This window comes from Prosopis cineraria, unplaced genomic scaffold, assembly GCF_029017545.1.
Source record: "Prosopis cineraria cultivar Desert tree isolate PC_DT_omini unplaced genomic scaffold, ASM2901754v1 PC5, whole genome shotgun sequence".
NCBI classification, from domain to species: domain Eukaryota; kingdom Viridiplantae; phylum Streptophyta; class Magnoliopsida; order Fabales; family Fabaceae; genus Prosopis; species Prosopis cineraria.
In genome coordinates this window covers 40009806-40031587 of record NW_026555336.1, presented here as the reverse complement: position 1 = coordinate 40031587, position 21782 = coordinate 40009806, and the positions used below count along the sequence as shown (strand labels likewise).

Sequence of the window (21782 nt, the reverse complement as noted above, 5' to 3'; positions counted from 1 at the left end):
ATTTAATTATTGTGTGATAAAATCATTTTAATTATTTCCACTTAAATGGTAATATTGAAAATATTTTATTATGAAATCCTATTTTCTCACATTGTTTTATATTTTAAGATAGTAAAATTCTTTTAAAATTATCTTATAAGTTGGGATAGAGGAAGTAATTATTGTAAAAATGATTATATAATTAAAAATAGGAAAAATATATCTAATGACTCTAAAGAGTTTTTATATCAAAGAATTGACATTAAAAATATGAAATTTCACTGCACTACCTAGGTATCCATCTAAAAAAAAAATTTCTTGAGAAAAACCCTAATTAACCCCAAGATTTTATGGATACATAAATGAGTTCATTTCGATTTTGACAAATAAATAAAGGTAATTAACAACAACTTATTTAGCAATAAACATTGCAGAAATTGATAACACATTTCATTGTACAAATATTGACCCTGCACAAACAAGTATTTATTCGGGTTTTGAAAAATAATCTTACGTAATTTATAACTATTCATTCGGAATTAACAAGTAATGATTAATTATAAAACATGTTTAATTATACATGTGTTAGCCCTACATAAACATGCATTCGTTCCAGTTTTGACAAGTAACCAAACATAATTAACAACAATCCATTTAGAATTAACTCGTGATTATAATTGATAGTATATATTTAATTGTACATGTATTGATTATATTTAAATAAATACTTATTTAGGTTTTAATAATTAATCATGCATAATTAACGACAATCCATTAGATTACTACATTTTATTAAATTTTAGGGATAATTAGATTTTTTTCATAAAATCTTATTTTTATATAGGTACGAAAAGGAATGTGGTGAAATTTCATATTTTTAAAGTACTTATTTAATACAAAAGCTCTACAATGGTCCTTAAATGATATTTTCACCTAAAAGTAACTTATTATATATTCTATTTATTTATTTCTTTCTTTCTAAAAACATGCCAACAATTAAGGCACAATCAATAATCATCAATTAATATAAAATATTACAAGGCAAAAAATTAATAAAATATTTAAACTCATAACTTTTTTTTGTTAAATTTTAAAAATCTCATCATCTAATAAAATAATTATTTACTTTCAAACTAACATTATTTTTTCGTATTTATTCTTATTAAATATATTATAATAAATATAAAATTATTATTAATAAAAGTATTTTTTTAAAAAAATAATGATTAAACCTTAAAAGATTAAAAATATTTTATATTTTTTAATATATAATTTTTTAAAAAATGTCTTATATTTTTAAATGGAAAGTAATAGTTTTATATAAATATATATATTTCTGATAGAAAGGGCAATTACGTAATCTCGTTTACAGTTTTTCAAGCCCCCGCCTGGCAGCAGATGAAAGATCTGTCACTTGATTAAAAACTTACCACTCTTTTTTTTTTTTTGAGTGAAAAAATTTATCAGTCTTAAATGCTCTTTAGAAAAAGAAATTGCAGAACAAACAGATAGCATACTTGAAATTCATGACAAGCAAATTATCCTCAGAAACCATAGGTTTCAATTTCAATAATATCTCATCTCAAATTTTGGATTTTGTCAGATCCGAGATTCGATTATCTATTATCTATCATCAGTTAACAATTATCCTATCCAATTCACATTCCAGGTCAATCAAAATCTCGAAAGTGGAAATTTTGGATTTTGTTTTGATCCCCTTCAGTAGGAGAAAAACCCTATAAAAATGTTTCGTCTGGAGCAGGAAAAGGTTCGAAAACGAATTTGATTTTTCCGTCGTCTGTTTTCTCAATTGAGGAGTTTCTCACCTGAGGCCGTCGACATGGCCGACGCTCTCTCGGTAATTCCTAATGCTGTGCTCCGCAACCTTGCTGACAAGCTCTATGAGAAGCGCAAGAATGCTGCTCTTGAGGTTTCTACTCAATCCTGGCACATCTCGATTTTTTTTTTTCCTTTTACAAGTTGATGAATTTTGGAGTTTAGGTTTTGGGTGGGTTTGTTTGGCTCTAGTTTATTATATAGGTTCATATTGGTTTTTGGATAGGTTGAGGGGGTTGTAAAGCAGCTCGCTGCTGCTGGGGATCACGATAAAATCACGGCAGTGATCAATTTGTTGATTTCGGAATATACTTTCTCGCCACAAGCAAATCAACGGAAGGTGGGAGACAAATACTTTTTTTTTTTTTTTTGCCTTCGAGTTTTATGGTTGATTTCGTCATTGATTTTAGCCTGCCTTCAATTATATGTTCATGTTATAATAGTTAATACTTATTTTGATTTAATTTCTTACTGTAGGGAGGATTGATAGCACTAGCTGCCGTGACAGTTGGGTTGGCTAATGAAGCCTCTCAGCATCTCGAGGTGAGGGGTTGTTCCAAAGTTTGCGTCTACCAATTTGGATTTATATCCATCCAAGGTTGTTTATTGTGGCTTAGGCCTTGTGGTAAATTCGTGTGCACCAAAAGAGAGAGATAGGAACAAGGAAGGGAGAATATATGAAACCATTAAGATTCCTGTGAAATTGTATGGTTTAACACAAATGTATGTCAAATTTCTGCAGTGCAAGAATTGGGTAATTGAATCCTCAAATAGCGTTACATCTTGCTTTTGTATTCTCTCCACATTTAGGAGTAATCCGACTTACTGCGGTGATGGTTAGGCATTGAAGGGTTTGAATTATTTTGAGATGCCCAAAGCAAAAGTATATATAATGATTTTGTTCATAGTTTGATCCCCTGTTACTGTCAAATGTCAAATGCCTTTTTCATTTGTGAACAAGTCCAATGAAATTCTTGTTCATTGGCTTTTCAAAATATCTCATGCTGAGTTTAAATTTTTGTACCTCATACAGGTTGGTTGAAACTTCAACCTTTTGTGAATGGCAAATTTGAATCACTCTTGTTCATTTTGTGGCCTGTTTTCCTTACAACTATGTTCAACATGACGCAAGCATGGATATTAGCATTTACTGCTGGATATCTTAGTTTGACATGCTTCAGTGTATAAATTCTTTTTGTTTCATGCTTACCTACATATAATTCTTGTAGTCACTATGTTCAACATGAAGCATGCATGAATATTAGCATTTACTGCCATATATCTAAGTTTATATGCTTCAGCTTATAAATTCTTTTTGTTTCTATTCTTACCTACATATAATTCTTGCACTCTGGCAGCAAATCGTGCCCCCAGTGTTGAAGTCTTTCTGTGATCAAGATAGCAGAGTTCGTTATTATGCTTGTGAAGCACTTTACAACATTGCCAAGGTTAGGATTTGATTACAGTGATCCATGCATTACAGTTTCATTCTGGTCATCCAGTGACTCTAATGCTTGTCTTTTCCTGATTTCAGGTTGTGAGAGGGGAATTTATTGTATTCTTTAATCAGATCTTTGATGCCTTATGCAAGCTTTCTGCAGACTCAGATGCTAATGTACAAAGTGCTGCTCATCTCCTGGATCGGCTTGTGAAGGTATATGGTCTAAATTTCAATATGGTTCTGATGACTTCACATATGGGTACATGACATTTTCTGAAAATTAAACTTTCCTATATTGAAACAGGATATTGTGACTGAAAGTGATCAGTTTAGGTGACTATACTCCTGCTTCTATGTTATATATTGTATCTAGCAGTCTACATTTGGCAAAAGAATTTCAGATGCATAGATTCTGATGCAACTTGCATTGCTTCACACCCCTCCTGTTTTCCTTCCTTACGTTCAGTATTGAAGAATTTATACCATTGCTGAGGGAGCGCATGAATGTCCTGAATCCATATGTTCGTCAGTTTTTGGTTGGATGGATTACTGTGTTGGACAGTGTCCCAGATATTGATATGCTGGGCTTTCTTCCTGATTTTCTTGATGGTAAACTCTTCATCATTTGAAGGTTGAGAATTTTATAATTTTCTGAAAGTGTATGTTATTCTGCTAAGAATATGTAACCTTGTCAGGTTTGTTTAATATGTTGAGTGATCCTAGTCATGAAATTCGTCAGCAAGCTGATTCAGCTCTTTCTGAGTTTCTTCAAGAGATTAAGAACTCCCAAGTAAGGCATCAACTAGTGTAATTTTTTTTTTTTTTTGCTTTATGTTTGAGCAGTAAGGGTTTTGCCAACATTCAGAATTCAATTATGCTTATTTATGGTCATTGGTTTTCCTTGATAGTTGTCTGAGGAATATGTATTGCAGCCATTATTAGGTCTACTGTGCTTTGAAGCTATTTTATCCTTCCATATTGACACTTGCAAAATTTTTTGTTCATTTGTCATTTTCTGACTCGAGCAGTGCTACTCTTGAAGTCTGTAGATTATGGTCGCATGGCTGAAATACTGGTTCAGAGGGCAGGATCTCCAGATGAATTTACTAGATTAACAGCTATCACATGGGTAAGTGGTATTGGGAGTGTAAAACTTTTTAGACTATTCTTTAGTGTTATCTTGATGCTTATTGTTGGCAGTCCTGTCTAACGATGTTATGTTTCAGTGTTATTCATCATTATTTTATTTCAATCACATGTTCTTTCTTTTTGTAACAGATAAATGAGTTTGTCAAACTTGGTGGAGATCAGCTTGTTCCATATTATGCTGACATTCTTGGGGCCATTCTGCCTTGCATATCTGATAAAGAAGAGAAAATTCGAGTGGTAGCTTTACTATACCCTATTTTTGCCCTGGGTTTCTTTTCTTTTTATTCCTTTCTTTTCCCTTGGGTTCATTAACCTGCTATAGAAATGACAGCCTTGAAATAATATCTGGCTTATGTATAAGGTTGCTCGTGAAACCAATGAAGAACTACGGGCAATCAAGGCTGATCCGGCAGAAGCATTTGATGTAGGAGCAATCCTGTCTGTTGCTAGGAGGTGTAGTTTTTTTAACTTGGGGAAAAGTCTAGGTTTGAATTTTGAAATACTTGCTAATAGAAAATTATGAATGTTAATCTTGCTCTGAGCACATAAGAAGCTAGTGGAATTAAAGTGATAGCTAGGGTCCTTTTTGTTTGGGCAAAAACAAGTTGCACTGAGTTTTGTGATGGTTTGACTGAACAGACAATTATCAAGTGAATATGAAGCTACTCGAATTGAGGGTTTGCATTGGATATCAACTCTTTTAAACAGATATCGTGCTGAGGTGACTGGATTGTTGGAATTCATCTTTCATTTTGACATATTAAGAAGCCCTGTAAATTTGTAGACTTGACATACTTTCTTGTTATGCCCCTTGAAGTCTAAGCTATAAAGCTCATATACATACCTACTAATTTGTTTATATGGACTTTGGAGGCAATCTGCTGCCAATGCCCTATAAAATGTAATGGGTTCTTGATTGGGTTGGGAGAGCTATGATTTGTTTTTTTTTTTTTTTGTGTGGATGCTAGTTGGCTGTAACCAGTGGACTATGTGATTCAGTTGCTTTTATACTTGTACATCTTTCCCAAGAATAAATGAGATGAAGCGTATGCTTTCCTTCCAATATACATGCGATTAAGGTGTAGAATGGCAATTATTTGACCTTTTGAAAGTCTTAATGATACTACTTTTTCCAATTTCCGGTCCAATTAAGAAAATATCAGGTAACTTTGTTATTCCTTCTTAAATTATGTTGAGGGGCCTGCTGATGGAGGAGGTAAAAGGATCATTTATGTTCAAACCGCTAATAATTATGATGACATGACTGTCAGAATGCATACAATTTTTTTGTCTAACCTTACAATTTATTGGATATCTGTTTATTTTTTTCCTTTAAACTTTGTGCAAATTTAATTTTCTTGATCTCAACCCCTTCTCTAAGTATTAATATGCACCATTCTAGAAATTTTTATATCAATAAGATTATGATAATTTTGTATCTATTTGTTGACTTCTCATGTCAAACAACAGGTTTTGACATTTCTGGATGATATATTTGACACCTTATTGAAAGCACTTTCAGATCCATCCAATGAGGTAGTTCTATTATCATGATAGCATTGTTCTCTCTCTGGGATTGGATAGACAGCATTGTTTCTCTTTGTTTCATGAAATTATATATTCTTAGGATCTCTGAGCTATTGCTGATGAAATTGTGGTTTTCACTATGCATCTATTTTGAAGATAATTTACTGGTTATATGATTTCAACTTAACACATTCAAGTTACACATGTATATATTAGTATATTTAGCAGAAGATGCTTTTGAAAATGTATTTTTTGTTATCCAAATGATCATGACCAGCCTTGGATGTTGATGCAAGAATGTGGAGTGGCCTAGCGATTCCACTGCAAGATATAAATATTCCTTCTTGACCTTAGTAGGCTTAACCATAATTTTTTTATTAATTTCCTCTTATTCTTGTATGCTGTTAACCTATGGAGATTTTAGTAGTTTTTTTTTTTTAATTTGTTGCTTATTTATAACAGTTTTGCTTATGACTAGGTTGTGCTTCTAGTTCTTGATGTTCATGCATGCATTGCAAAGGATTCTCAGCACTTTCGACAGCTTGTTGTTTTCCTAGTGTACAATTTCCGGGTAGATAATTCTCTTTTGGAGAGGTAGTTTTCCTTTTTTTCTTCATTTGATTGATTTATTCACATGATTATATAATTTTACTGAAATGTTTTAGCATGAATATTTATTCCTTTTTCTCTTTGAAAAATTTAAATCTTAGGCGTGGTGCTTTGATAATCCGTCGGCTTTGTGTGCTTTTGAATGCTGAAAGAGTCTACCGTGAACTATCTACAATATTAGAAGGGGAATCTGATTTGGATTTTGCATCAATTATGGTTCAGGTCAGTATTGACTTGTCTGAGAGCTTAATTAAATTTGTAGCATTTTTGACCAACTCTAGTAATTTTTTTTCATGGTTTTATATCCCTCTTTTTTCCCCATAATTTCAGGCATTGAATTTGATCTTACTCACTTCATCGGAATTATCTGAACTTCGAGATCTTTTAAAACAGTCGCTAATAAATCCTGCTGGAAAGGATCTATATGTTTCCTTGTACGCCTCATGGTGCCATTCTCCAATGGCAATTATAAGTCTCTGTTTATTAGCTCAGGTTGGCTTCTACAACTCGGTTATGATCAAAAGTTTCCAATTCAAGTCTCTTTCTAGTGCACATGTTTACACAAATATACTGTGCATCCCATTTGTGTTTTTCGTTGTCTGCTTATATTTTATGGCTTGTGTTTTGCAATATAATTCCCTGTCTTCTGAACAGACATATCAACATGCAAGTGCTGTGATTCAATCTCTTGTGGAGGAGGACATTAATGTTAAATTTTTGGTTCAACTGGATAAGTTGGTTCGCTTGCTGGAAACTCCAATCTTTGCATATCTTAGATTGCAGGTGCTAGATCAAACCATGTTTCATCTTAACTTACGTCTTTGGTCCTATGTCTAGTAGAATATGATTAAAATGGAGATGTTGTTTGTTTCTGTGTGATTGATGCTAAGCCAGTTAGTAATTTCTCAGTATTTTCTGCTCCTATATATAAACTACTTTCTGTCCCCTGTAATTTATTCTGTGAATTAGTTATCTTTCCGCATGACTTTTGTGTTTTTTTTTTGGTTTGTTTTTTTTTTTTTAATATGGTGGTTAAATGTTGGCATGTTTCAGGCGATACCTTGAAAGAAAGACTTACCATTTAGTCCATGATTAACGCACTCCTGCAACATTATTTCTTTTTAATTACTGTATCTTTATTACTTTTTTAAATTAAAAAATGGATATTTGACTTCATTAGTAGGATGATTGGTTGGCACTTCTATGTAGCATAGTCCAGCCCAGTTCAGTTAAGGCATCCTTTGCTTGGGTTTTTTCTTTGTAACTCAATTTTCTTTCTAATGATGCCCTTCACGTGGCAATTTTGGCTGGGTTTTTCTCTGTTCCTCTTTGAAACGATAAGAAATTCAGAACAATGTGACAAAATTTGATGTTAGAATATTTGTTCCTTGCATTGTCAATTATACCTCCTGATCCTCATTTGGCATGCTTTTATTATTTAATATAGTTCGAATAACTTAATTTGTACAGGATGGATCTAGATAATTATTATCCTTTTTTTTCGATTTTGCAGCTTCTTGAACCTGGAAAACATGTATGGTTATTTAAAGCATTGTACGGTCTTTTGATGTTGCTTCCTCAGGTCTGTTCAAGTAACTTTTACTATTTTTTACCACTCAATTTATAGATTATAGAAGCATTTACTTGTAAGGCTGCAGCCATATTCCCTTTTTTTTTTTCAGGAGGGCATTTCTTTGACTTCTGACATTGCTCACATTTATTTCATGTTTTATTTGGGAACATCTATCAACAAGGCATAATGTGCCTTGTCTTTTCACGATATTGTTATGATCAACCGTTCAATCTGATTGTTTCACTGACATGCGCTTGCTACATTTTGGTGAAAATCTGGATTATCTTGTTACCAAACATATATAATTATATATACAAACATAAAAGTTGCCTGTAATAATTTGATCTGTGTTGCTGAACCATTGCATCTGGTTATTATCTGCAATTGTTCAAGTGTTGATACCTTGATGTGCTTTGTATTTGTAAACTCATGTTTCTTTTAAATATTGCACCTGTAATTTTATTCACAATTTTGCGCTGGGCTGTTTACTTTTAGCCATTCAAAAGTCTGTGATGCTGATGGCATTGACATGGTTGTTTAACATGTAATCTTTAACGTATTGCTGACTGCCTTATGCGATACCTTTTGTGAGTGTGTCTGCGTAAATTTATCTACCATAAGTAAGTGTTCTATGTGTAAATTAATGTTAACCTTATACTGATTGCTTTTATTTTTATTTATTTTCTTTTTAACTATACCTTTAATACCATATTCCAGCAAAGTGCTGCCTTCAAGATACTGAAAACTCGTTTAAAAGCCGTGCCATCATATTCTTTCAATGGGGAACAAATGAAGAGAACATCATCTGGGAATCCTTACCAAATTCTTCATCAAATGTCTGGATCTCAAGCTATTGAGGATGGCGATATAACTGTCGATGGTGGGAAATCACATAATGGAATCAATTTTGGGGCAAGGCTGCAACAGTTTGAAAAAATGCAGTACCGGCATCGCTTGCATGCTAAAGCACAAGCGCAGCTGCGCAATAATTCCACATCATTATCAAAGGAGGTTGACCTCTTCCTTCTGTCTTTTACATTGTTTTCTCTACATTTCTATTAAAAAATTTTGTGGCCGGAATACGTATACGTTAGAGGTTTGGAATGAAGAGAGCCTGGACTGGAACCATAATGGTGTTGAGCTTCTCTGTTCTCTGATGCTATTTATCATATATTCACATACTAGTGTTGAACTTGTTTCCATGAATTCATATACTTCAACACCCTGGTTTATATGCGTGTGTATGCGTGCACGCATAAGAGTTCCCTGTGTCCATGTGTTATCTTGCCCTTGCTTTTCTGCTTTTGTCTGTTGTCTGATCCCATTACTGGTACTTGATGCAGGGTTCCCAATCACAAAGACAGGAAGAAGAACCGAGGCGATTTCAGTCATCTGACCTTAATGCTCCTCCTTTAAGATCATCACAGAAAGGCTCCGGCCAGCATCAACTATAATGTTAGTTAGTTAATTAATTAATGTTTCTGCTCATTTAGAGTCTTACCGTGCACAGATCTCACTGGGTATGTGAAGTTTGAGCGGGATTGGGTGTAAAGTTAACCTGTAAAATTGTAAATTTATAGCAGCTGCCTCTTTCTGCCAATAGAGGTTGAGATGGTGGTGAAATTGGAAGCTTGGGCATTACCGGGGATATTCTTTTGAAACCAGAGATTCCCACGTGGTCGTGTTATTATTGTTATTGTTATTTTTTATATGAAAACCATGTGGGCTAGTGGGAATGGTTCTTATTGCCAGAAGTTGCATATTGTTTACTTGTTCACTGTCTACCACCATCTTACAATATACTTGCAATAATTGGTATCGTGTCTCGTTTTGAACCCCCACCTTCCCATTGCCTTTCTCTTCCTCCCCGTTTTCTACTATTTGGTCATAAAGGTTATAGCTGTTTAACTGAGATTTTGAATTTGAGTCTCTCTGTATTTAAAAGACACGATTAAGAGGGTTATTCTTATTTGGATTTGACAAGTATCAAATTTAACACGGTAATGTTGGATATCGGATATTATATTAAGAAAAAAGAAAAAAAAGAGAAAGAAGCAATCTCCCAAAGTTTTCTTTTTCATTAATTTGCTTTTGCCGTTCCAAATCTATATTCTATTCCATTTATCGAAATCTTTTTTTTTTTTTTAATTGAGAGAAGGGAAAAAACCTAACTGCATGTTGCCAACCTCTTCTAGGAGTCGACAGAATCCTCTCCGATGTTTCAGTTAGCCTAAATCGATGCCACTAGTAGCTACCCTTTGAAATGTACTCTTTTAATTCTATTTATAGAGTAGAGAGGGAAGAAAAAGCTTAATCCTAGTTATAGGACATTTGTTAATTTTTAATATTTATCTTTATATATTTACTTTTATTAAATGTTTTAAATAAAAATATTAATAATGAGATTCAAAATATTTATTATGGGTAAAGGTAAAAATTTATTAAATTTTAAAATAAAGTTAATAAATTTAAGGCTTCTCTTGGTAAAATATATTAAAGTAATTTATAAATAGGATGAAAGAAAAAAACCTCATACCATAATCCATCATCATCTATGGTTCTTAAAAGATTATTACATTCATCATAAGAAAAATGATGACGTTAATTTGGCGCCTCTTTAATGCTTCTCAATGGTTGGTTGGTCAGCACATGAGAACAATAATTATTCTAATACTATGGTGACTTTCCTGAGGAAAAATAACAAATAACTCCTAAGTAAACAAATTGATTGTTAATAGGTTTTGTGAATTTAAGTTCCTAAAGAACTTGTGCTAAAACACATATAATAAGTTTTAATTATTGAAGTTTCACTTGTAATATCACAAGAAGACTTGTAAATAATTCTCAATTAAACTCTAATCCCTATAATTAAAAAAATTACCATTTTTCTGATATTTATGGGTCAAACTTAAAAATTTTAAAATTATTTTTATACAAATTTTTCAGATGGCTTATTAGTACTGAGTTAAATTTAGGAGACTTGGGACCTGTTAATAATTAATTTAGGGTTAAGTATTATTGTTGCTCTTCAACTTCACCAAAAAGTCAATGAACATTTTAAATTTAACTGTGAATTAATTTTATCTTTTAATATTAAGGATTCTCTTCTCCATTACTTGGATTACCTATTTAAATTATATAACGTGCTTTTTTTACCCCCGGTAGAGCTATAGCGTGTTGTTGCTGCACTATGAGGTGAAAAGGACAATACTTTCACCTTCTCAGACAGCTAAAAGGACACCAAAAGATAATATAAATAGCAGCCCAATACTACCAAGGGAAGAATATACCTTCTCCCTCATCCAACTCTTTAGATTTGGAAAAGGGCAAATGAACTCATTTATTAACATTAGGATCTTACCAATTTTTTATTCGGTCAATTTTCTTGTCAATTATAAGAAAGGAAGAATGAAGAATCTTATCTAAAAAAAAAAAAAAGTTAAAAGAAGCATGGGAAGAAGAGAGTTCCATATACGTCTTTTTTGTCATTCCCAATAAATATCCTTTGTTCACCATGTTAGCAACAAGCCTATGTAACAAAAATCCCCCTCACCTCATGATCAATAATTAGGACTAAAGTTGGTTTAGCTAGTACAAGACTAATTTATATCTCACAAAATTAAGACCGTGTTTGGGAGATGATTTATAAGCATATCTGCAAGTACTTTTTGAATTATGAGATCCATTTTAAATTTAATTAATTCTCAAGGTTCAGCTTACTTAAGCTTTCTCTTTATTAAAAAAAAAAACAGCAAAAGTTGGGTTTATTAATAAAAATTATTTAACAATTTTCAATAGATTTTTAAGTGCAGCTTACAAAAGATAGAAACCTTTAATTTAACGTAAAAGGCACATAGATACATATGAAAGTCTCGCTTAAAATGACACTAATCATATTAGGCTCTCAAAAAAAAATTTTGACACAAGATTATATCTACTAATAGCATACCAAGTATTGGACAACCTTTTCATTCTTTCATACACATAAACCTACTTCCAAGTCTTGCTCAACACTAGTGATGAATAAAACAAGCCAAATTTCTTACTGCCTAACAAAGTGACTTTAAGAGAGATGATCTAAAAAAAAAAATCAATACACCAAATTAATCAAAGATAGAAACCTTTAATCTAACGTAAAAGGCACATAGATACATATCAAAGTCTCATTTAAAATGACACTAATCATAATAGGGTCTCAAAAAAAAAAAATTGACACAAGATTATATCTACTAACAGCATACCAAGCATTGGACAACCTTTTCATTCTTTCATATACATAAACCTACTTCCAAGTCTTACTCAACACTAGTGATGAATAAACCAAGCCAAACTTTTTACTGTGTAACAAAGAGACTTTAAGAGAGATGATCTAAAAAAAAAATCAATACACCAAATTAATCAAAGATAGAAACATAAAACTACTCAAAGTAGATACTCTTTGCATATCTTCTACCTAAAAATTTCTAATGACTATTTTCACTTGAAAAAAACTGAAGTGGAAGGGTAAGTTCAAGTTCTATAAGGAAGAAACAGGATTGCTCTGTGGTGAACCATTTGGTCTAAAGAGCACAGATCTTCTCCATGTCAGAATCATATTCCTCCAAATCTGATATCTTCGCGGAGTAAGACCATGAAAAAGACTTGCTCCCACTTGCTCGCTTGATGCGTCTACGTGAATCGCTGCAGAAAGTAATCCCAAAATGTTGTCTAAACACAAAGTAGCACAAGCTTGCTAGGGTCCCAACTAGAATTGGTGCTCCAAAAATAGTTACGGTGATAGCCATCCATGTTTGATCTCCAACAACAGCAAAAGCTATTGCAAGAAAAGCCCCACAAGTGCAGATACACGCAGCCCACATCATCTTGTTCACCACTGACACGACCTGCTTTTGAGGCCCCAGTGTCCCAGGCTACCAAAGTGATTTGAACTACAACAACAGCTAGAGAAATGAAGAGAGATGTAGCATTTAGAAGGCAAAAAACTCTGAAAGCAGCCTTATCAGCTACGTGAGCCTTCCCTGCCTCGGGTCCATCCGTTAGATATTGACCAGGAAGATTGAAGATGGCCAAGAATCCTATTGAGGCAAAAAGAACAGCAACAACTGTGACAGAATTGATGGTGTTTTGAACTGCTTCTCTGTGAAGTTTTTTCAGTTCCTTGGCAATACCAGACACTCTTCTCCGAGTTGTTTCATTTTGTATGAGCTGTGATTGAACCTCATGCTTTATATCACTCACAGTTTCTTTTGAGTTCCATAGCTTCATCCACTTTGCCTACTTGCCTGGCATACCTGGCACCACAGTCTTCAAGAGACTCCTTGATTTCCAAAGCTGTAGCTCCATACTGCAGTTTATCTGCCAAATCCAATGCTGTTTCCTGCTGATTATTGATGGCGTTCACATCCATAGCTTTGTAGATTAGCAAAAGGCTTACTATCTGATACAGAAAACCATGTGTGATTGAGGCCGATAAAGAACAGGAGCGAAACATCATTGCAAGGAAAAATCATATGGCTCAAGGACAATTTGGGAATTAACAAATGCATGCATAGTTTTGTTAAGACCACACATGTTAAATCTACATAACCCATTCCTCATGACTTATGAGCCGAGGCAAAAGGTATAATCTGAAATCAAACTAGGGCAGACATGGTGGCATGAAGTGAAGCTACAGCAGGATCATGCACAGGAGATAGCCCATCACATACAATTATATAACCATTGGAAAGATCGGATTGATTGATAAACGAAAGGAAAAACATGGTGACAAGTCGACAAGTAAGGTCGAATGAAATGTGAAATTGACCTGTGAACGGCCTTTACGTATAGCTATGTGTAGAGCTGTATTACCCTTCTTATCACGTTCATTCAGAATAGAGGCATCAGCTTGTAATATCTCCTCAACCACTGAGGGATTCTGTCCTTTTACAGCCATATGGAGTGCAGTTTGACCTTTTTTATCTTTGATGCAGACTATTGCTGGATCTCGTTCAATGAGTTCTTTCACAATCCAAAGGAGGCCATACCTAGCAACATTATGCAAAGCAGTTTTTCCATTTTTCCTGACAATCATCATTGAACTAACATCAATATCCAGGATAGCATTCACCACGTCCAAATTGTCTTGAACAGCAGCTGAATACAAGGGGCTAGTGTTTGAGGAGTCACATAACTTGCAAACTTCAGGCCAAGTACGCAAAAACTCCCTCACAATATCTGGAAAAGATTGATCAAATGCATCATAATTGAAATCGTTTATTCTCAACAACTACCAAGAAACAAGTATCAATATTACTTATTGTTCTGACTTGTGTATTCTTATAAACTCGGGGTACAAACTGCAACTATCCTAGTATCATAAAAACTTATTTATGAGAGTCACTTTTGTAAGTAATGCTGACTTAAACCCCGCATGCATTCATGACTGTCCTTGATATTTCAGAGAAGATTATAAAAGAAAAAAAAAAAAAAACAAACACACCAAAGAGAACATCCTCGTTTTGCTCAAGTGAAAATTCACAGTTAACCGAAAATGTCAAATGAATCTGAAACCAGCATTAAGAAACTCACCAGCATCGTTCTGTAGGGACATGAGATCAGAAAGCGAGGACCTATCTGAAGATTCTGGCTGTTTCAACAGGTCAGGATATGCTTGAGCCCATCAAGGTCACCAGACCGAACGGTCGAGAAAAATTCAAGTCGTCTTCTAATAAAACCGGGAGATATGGAGAGGGGATTTTTAACTATTGATAAGGATTACTTGCAGATGAAGTCTCCCTTACTTTTTTTGCATTCTGTGAAACTTTGTTTTCTGGTCCATCCCAGAAGAGAAGCAATTGTGCATGAGAAAGAAACTTACCCGTTGTTTAGTCTAATGAGTGAAGAGAGGAACGAGAATCGAACACCAAATGGCGTTCTTCCAATTTGCATTATTTTTCTTTGGTGGGGTCTGCTTGCAAAGAAAGTCGTGTAGTTTAAGACACTGACTTGTACAAAGTCTAATTCTTCTCGCAAACATCATGGTTACTGGATATACTCACTTTGAATTTAAATGTGAGATATGAGATATTATCATTAAAATTATAAAGCCTCGATCAAAATAAAATGATCTACATAACCTAATTTAAAATTAAAGAAAAGTTTACAACAACTTGTAGATTAATTTTTCCAATATCTTTTATTAAAAAAAAATGTTGATATAAGTCCCTTTCATGCTCCACATTTATTTAACAAATTGTGATATATAATTAGAATTGAGTGTTGCATTATCTTTATTGCTTATTAGTCAGTTTTTATTATAAATACCTTCAAAAAATTTTATGGGATCATATCCAAAATTAATGTATAATACTCGTTAACATGGAATACTAATCAATTTAAATAATCTACTATAAAGAAAAAGAATTTGTATTTTAAAGTATTTAAATTAATTAACTGTGTACCTTACGTTGTCAATTAACAACAGTACAATGAATTACCAACAATAATAAAAAATTGTTATCATATAAACTAGACATATTTTCCTAAATATTACACAAGTATAAGGAATAAAACAATTTACTTGTGTGGGTGCGTGCGTGTTTTGATAGTAATTTATAATTTATACCAATTTACTCACATTATAAATAAAATGTATCTCATTATTTACAAGTCATACTTATATCCTCCTACTATGCACAGGACCCTCCTAGCTCATGCAATTTCTCACAACAATATAACTTCGTATGAATCAAAATATATCAATATCCGCAAAATTTATTCGTGTCGCTTTATCATTTTTTGATATTACATTTAAGTCTTCGTGACATATGAGAGCAGAAACGCAATCTTCATCTCTCATCAATCAAAGTTACATAATATATCATCGAAACGCAACATGAACCATTCTTTTAAAGCGTAACTGAAAGTCTTGTCAAGGGTTTCTACAAGTAGGCCAGATTCTACGTCTCTTGCAGCATTCTAAGGTCCTATCTTTTAATTACACAAGAAATAATAAAAAGTTCTGCCATATCCTTTGATCCCCACAGGATCCAATGAAGTAAATGACGTAAAATCTTAAATCCATATCATATATAGTCATCAGCCTCGGAGGGAATACTTCTTCCCCGTAAAAGGCTGAAATTTTGGTTCTTCTTTCTGCTGAGATGGCTCTTGCTTCACCTCTTTTTCCTGAATAGTACAAAGAGATGAAGAATTTAGCAGAAACTTGGGCATAACTGACTTACGAAGCCAAGCCAATTATTAAGAAAGCTAGATGAGGCAGTATTGAAATATGCCTGATATACTAACATGTCTCTTCATGATTGATTAGGCTTATTTATAAGGCCGGTCCATATGACAATTTTCTTGTTCATTAATAAAGGACAACTACTATCAGCAAATGATTAAAAATAATATCAAGAAGCTTAGAATCACCTTTCCAGTGTCTTTAGATCGGTTGGCATTTGACCCAAACACAAGCTTCTTCTGAGATTTACTAGCATTACTTTGTGAACTAGAAGCTGCAGAAGCTAGTGAATTTCCAGGTCTAACTTCAGGTCTCTTATCCTTAGACCCCGAAGAAGAAACTGGAAGAGGTGGATTCTTCGAGGGTTTTCCATCCAAGCGTCTCCCAGTTCCAGTAAATGGGTGAATTTAGGCTCGGTTTCAGCTGGGGCATCCTCAACTACAAAGAGAAATAAATGGTTGTCAAATCTTCAACAAGAAAGCAAAAATTGCATGGCTGCATGGGGCTTACCATCAGTTTGCAAGTTGTTCGTGAATAATTATATTGCTGAAGTGAAATTGATTTTTCTTTGCCTTTTAAGCCTGAGAAATTGAATTGAATCATCTATTGAGTCGCCCGTGTGTAGTAATAACAGATTCCTTATAAAAAAACTTGTACATTATTTGCAATTTACAGAACCAATTCATTTTACGAAAGCTTCAACCACTTATTTTAAGAGAAAATAACAGATCCACAATGAGACAGCCAAGAGAAAACAAACACAAATAGAGAGGAATCAGTCCCGTAAGAAAAGGGGGGAATCAAGCTAGAAACAAACATCACGTGAAAAAAACAAGAAGGTAGAAACAGACATTAAAAAAAGAAAAAAACTCTTAGGTACCTTTGTCGGATGCCTTGCTTGCAGAAAGTGATGCGGCGGGCTTCTCAGGTTCCTTGTAATCCAAGGGAGGAGCAAAGTCAACCTCACAGTCTGTCTCAATTATGGTTATTGCATTAGCAGGCTTGGTTTCTATAATATCGATGTATTATTTTTTGTTGTTGTATGCCACCATGATGCTATCTCCAGCAGTCAAGCAGGAAAAATTCTCTCAAAGTTGTCTCCAGGCTACATGGCAAAATACAGTCAGATCAAAAACAAAGCAAACAAAAAGGATAATAGCGTACCAAATCATATTATACTCTAGTCTTTCGATTGTAGAGGTTTGCAAGAATAGTCAATATTATAGAAAACAAATAACATCATTAACTTCTAAAAGGATAATACAGAACAAATGCCTGAACTGAAAGCTTTGGAGCCCATTTTTATTTCATAAAAAATTCATAAAAAAGTAACGGTAGAATCTAGCAGCAGGAAGAAGCAAAAAAGTTGTCTCCAGGCTACAGGGCAAAATACAGTCAGATCAAAAACAAAGCAAACAAAAAGGATAATAGCGTACCAAATCATATTATATACTCTAGTCTTTCGATTGTAGAGGTTTGCAAGAATAGTCAATATTATAGAAACAGAATAACATCATTAACTTCTAAAAGGATAATACAGAACAAATGCCTGAACTGAAAGCTTTGGAGCCCATTTTATTTCATAAAAAATTCATAAAAAAGGACGGTAGAATCTAGCAGCAGGAAGAAGCAAAGATAATGAGATAAATAGTATGAAATAAAGATCTTGGAAAGAAAGAATCAGCCGCCTGATAAGCTTTCTTAGAGAAATGGCAAAGATGTGGTAGTAGGGTAGTAGTTGGGGGTGCAGGAAGCATGAGGTATATGTATTGTCAAATGCCAGTATACAACTTTTGGGTTAGTTTCAGGTACAATTCAGTTCTCAAATCTTAAAATCCACCTCAAGCCAATAAACGCAATTTAAGAAAAATGAAAACCAAAGGTATGTGATGGATGATGACCTTGAAAAGTGAACTCAGTCACATGCATAGAAAGTTGTGTTTGAACTACTTCAAACAGCATGGATATGTCTTTCAAAAATAATAATGAATGGAACACATACGGCTAATCTGATAACGAATAATAGCAACTCACATAGCTTTTGGATTGGAAATATATCCAAGAAATCCTTTGTGTGGGGTTGTAACTTAACATATGTCCCTTTGGTAGTGTCACATTCTTCACTCTAACAATGTCTCCCTTGTAAAAGCATGTTCTCCATCATCTATATCAAAGAATTAAGAAATAGAGTGTACAATAAAATAGAACCTCAGAGAACCATACTAGCAAGTAGCAATAACAAGCATACTCACAAACAAGGGCTGAAGGAGGCATGATACTGGTGCACAAAAAGAAATAAATTGACCTTAGCAGGAAGGAAAACATAAGATAATCCAAAAACTAGAACTTCCATTAACATAGAAACTTACTTTTATCACCACTCTCAATCTGGGGCTGCAGGATTAATGAAGATAAAATGAAAGTAATTAGCCTCTACTTTATTCAAGTAATACTAGGTTTTACGAAAACTGCAACTTATTAGATATTATATATTAATAATTACATCACAAGTTAATATTGTCAGTCTTTTCTTTTCTTTTTTCCTTGTTCAAATATCATCTATTGTTTTTCAACCTTCCACTTTTTAAATTCACTTCCAAGTCTTTGCTTCTGACCACATTGTTTAGTGCTATGCACGAATGAGAGGGAATGGTTTTGAGTTTTATATCGAGATGTCTTTGGGCTTGCATGATGATTGCACCTACCACTTTATTTCTCTGTATTAAATCTAAACTTATGTTCCCAAGAACACTAAACCTTTGACATCTACCCAAAAGGTAAATGCTCCAAGTTGTGAAGTATTTTCTATTCAAGCCCACCACCAATCAAAGTGAAGTCAGATTTAAGCTCATCAGAAGCAATATACTCAGCACACATTTGACAACTGCCAGAATTGAAGTCAAGAACTCAAGAAATAACAACTGATTGAATACCAAGATTACAAAATGGAGTAACACTAACCTTTTCGATGAAAGATGCAGGGTAACATCGATAAGTCTGCTCAAAAGACGTTCCATGATAACCATATCCCTCGAAAAACTGTGGAAATACAAGTTTACAAGCAATGAATGAGACTAACTGGAAATGTTAAAACAGATAATAGTACTTGTTGAGTAGAGTTTTACAAGGAAAGAATGCCTGATATAATATGGAAGCAATTGATATAAAAAGTTATGGAATACAATGATCCAAAATATGCAATGAGGTAAATCACTTCTCTGAAACGAAAGACCATTATATAGAGAAAATTTCACAGCAGTTGATCTAGTGTCCAAGCTCCCTGAAAGAGGAAATGACCACGCGGTTCAAGTAACAAGGATAGCCAACAAAAATTGACAAACCAGTTATATGAATGTGGCTTAGCAGAAGCTAACAGATAAACAGTACCGAAGGGCAACAAAAAGGTCTCGAACTTATACAGAAAGGAAAATAGTTAAATGAACTTATTTATGCTAATAAGTAATCTTCACGAAATTTCTAAACCCGAACCAATGAAATCCAAACTGAGAGGAAACCTGATGCCCATAACTACTACAAGAATGCGACAAAAGTGATCTGCTAACAACACGAATCATTCAGTTATTTGGAAGGAAGAGATAGGAATCAAGAACACGCCACTTTTACAGTCCACTAATGCGTTATTTCCGCTGCTAAAATCAAGGAGAGGCAACACCCACAAAAGAACTGACCAGGCTTTAAAAAAAATAAATAAACTTTGAAATTAAGTCGGGTGTCCTCTGCTCTCTAGACAACAACCCCGTGACAAATGGCGCATAACGTCGAAACTATGGGGAACTAATACAATCAAAAATCAGACATAAAACAGAATAACAGGAACCATAACATTACCCCAAATTTGGAATTTGGAGGGGGAAGAAAGCACAGGGGAAGTTGTGATGTTTGATCTAAAAATAGACTGGGAATTGGATTGCGTCTCTTAAATGCAGCACCGTAGAAACCTGCAACGGAGAGGCAGATAGCCGAAACAGCAAGAAAACAATAAATTGGGCCTCAACAAATTGGGCCTCTCTACGGACTTGGCTTTGCTCCCCCGACACTTTTTCGGAGGAGGCTCCGCTCTATCTCAACCAAAATTTGAATTGTTTTATTAACCAAAAAAAAATTGAATTGTTTAAATTTAATATTTTATTTTTTTAATTTTATTAAAAATAAAAATTATAAAAATTGTTAAAAAATTTAATAAATTTTGTTATCAATTTTGATAGTCTAAATTTAATATTAATGATCTAAATTTAATATTTAATTTTTTATAATTTTTTGAATTGATTGTTTAAATGTAGAGTTTGATATAAATATTTAATTTGTAATTTTTAAATTATTTTTTCAAAAATTTTTTTTAACATATATTTCATTTTTTTTATAGATATTTGGGTAGTCAATTTATAAAAAAAATTAATATTAAATATGAACTATTTATATTAAATCTACATTGTTTAGAGTATATCTATTTAGATAATTAATTTATAAAAATTTAAATATTAAATTTGGACCATTAATATAAGTCTAGACTGTTCAAATTGATGAGCAAATTTATTAAAATTTTTGATAATTTTTAAAAAATTTTATTTTAATAAAAATACAAAATAAAATATTAATTTAATTATCCAATAAAATCCAGACGATTCAAATCTTAGTTGAGTTTTGGGTGCAGCGGAGCCTTCTCTAAGAAAAGTATCAAAGAGCAAAGCCAAGTCTCCTCTTTACCCACGTTTTTGGTTTCAAAGCTATGAGCAATTTGAAAAAATCTAGATAATCTAGATTTTAAGATTTTATTCTTGAAATTTTTTTATTTTATATTTATTATAAAAAATTATAAAATTTTAATAAAGTTATCTTATTATCAATTTAAAAAATACAGATTTAATTTGGATAGCTCACTTTAACATTATTTTTTTTATAATTTTTATACATTGACTATTTAAATATAATGTGAACAGTTTTGAATTTAAAAATTTTTAAAATTGTAACTTTTTCTTAATTTTTTAAGTACCAGCTTAAAGATTATCTTTATTTTTATTTTTTAATATTAAATTTAGTAAAATAAAAATTTTAAAAAAATTCTACAAAAGTTTATTATTAAATCCAGAGATCAAATGGTCTAAAATATATCTGGATAGTTAATTTATAAAAAAATATAAAAATTAATATTAAACTTGATCATCTAAATTAATGATAAGATTGATTTTTAAATTCTTATAATTTTTTCTAATAAATATAAAATAAAATCTTCACATATAGATAGTCTAGATTGCTTGTCATATAATGAGCACCAAAATCAGACTCTTTACATACACACACATCAAAATGAGGATGCAAAATACTACCCCCAAAAATATAAAAAAATTTAGTAAAATAAAAATTTTAAAAAATTCTACAAAAGTTTATTATTAAATCCAGAGATCAAATGGTCTAAAATATAT

The 21782-nt window shown here is 32.8% G+C and overlaps 1 protein-coding gene and 2 pseudogenes across 2 annotated transcripts; 1 reads left to right on the top strand and 2 right to left on the bottom strand.

The window, feature by feature from the left end:
• The first annotated feature begins 1479 nt into the window (after positions 1-1479).
• On the top strand, positions 1480-9937 carry LOC129311292 (protein VAC14 homolog). Of its 2 annotated transcripts, XM_054953507.1 has the most exons (20): positions 1480-1909; positions 2042-2155; positions 2293-2358; positions 3174-3263; positions 3350-3469; positions 3561-3589; positions 3723-3865; positions 3952-4046; positions 4299-4385; positions 4535-4642; positions 4767-4858; positions 5045-5126; positions 5876-5941; positions 6411-6526; positions 6643-6763; positions 6872-7033; positions 7196-7324; positions 8055-8123; positions 8832-9125; positions 9458-9937. In XM_054953507.1, the coding sequence occupies exons 1-20, from the start codon at positions 1820-1822 to the stop codon at positions 9566-9568; spliced, it is 2184 nt and encodes a 727-aa protein (XP_054809482.1). In that variant the 5' UTR covers positions 1480-1819; the 3' UTR covers positions 9569-9937. The 2 variants fall into 2 exon arrangements, with proteins under 2 accessions (XP_054809482.1, XP_054809483.1); XM_054953508.1 differs by lacking the exon at positions 2042-2155.
• Positions 9938-12323: 2386 nt separating this feature from the next.
• LOC129310906 (ankyrin repeat-containing protein At2g01680-like) lies at positions 12324-15044 on the bottom strand (annotated as a pseudogene).
• A 929-nt stretch (positions 15045-15973) lies between these two features.
• On the bottom strand, positions 15974-19916 carry LOC129310904 (uncharacterized; annotated as a pseudogene).
• Between the last annotated feature and the right edge of the window lie 1866 nt (positions 19917-21782).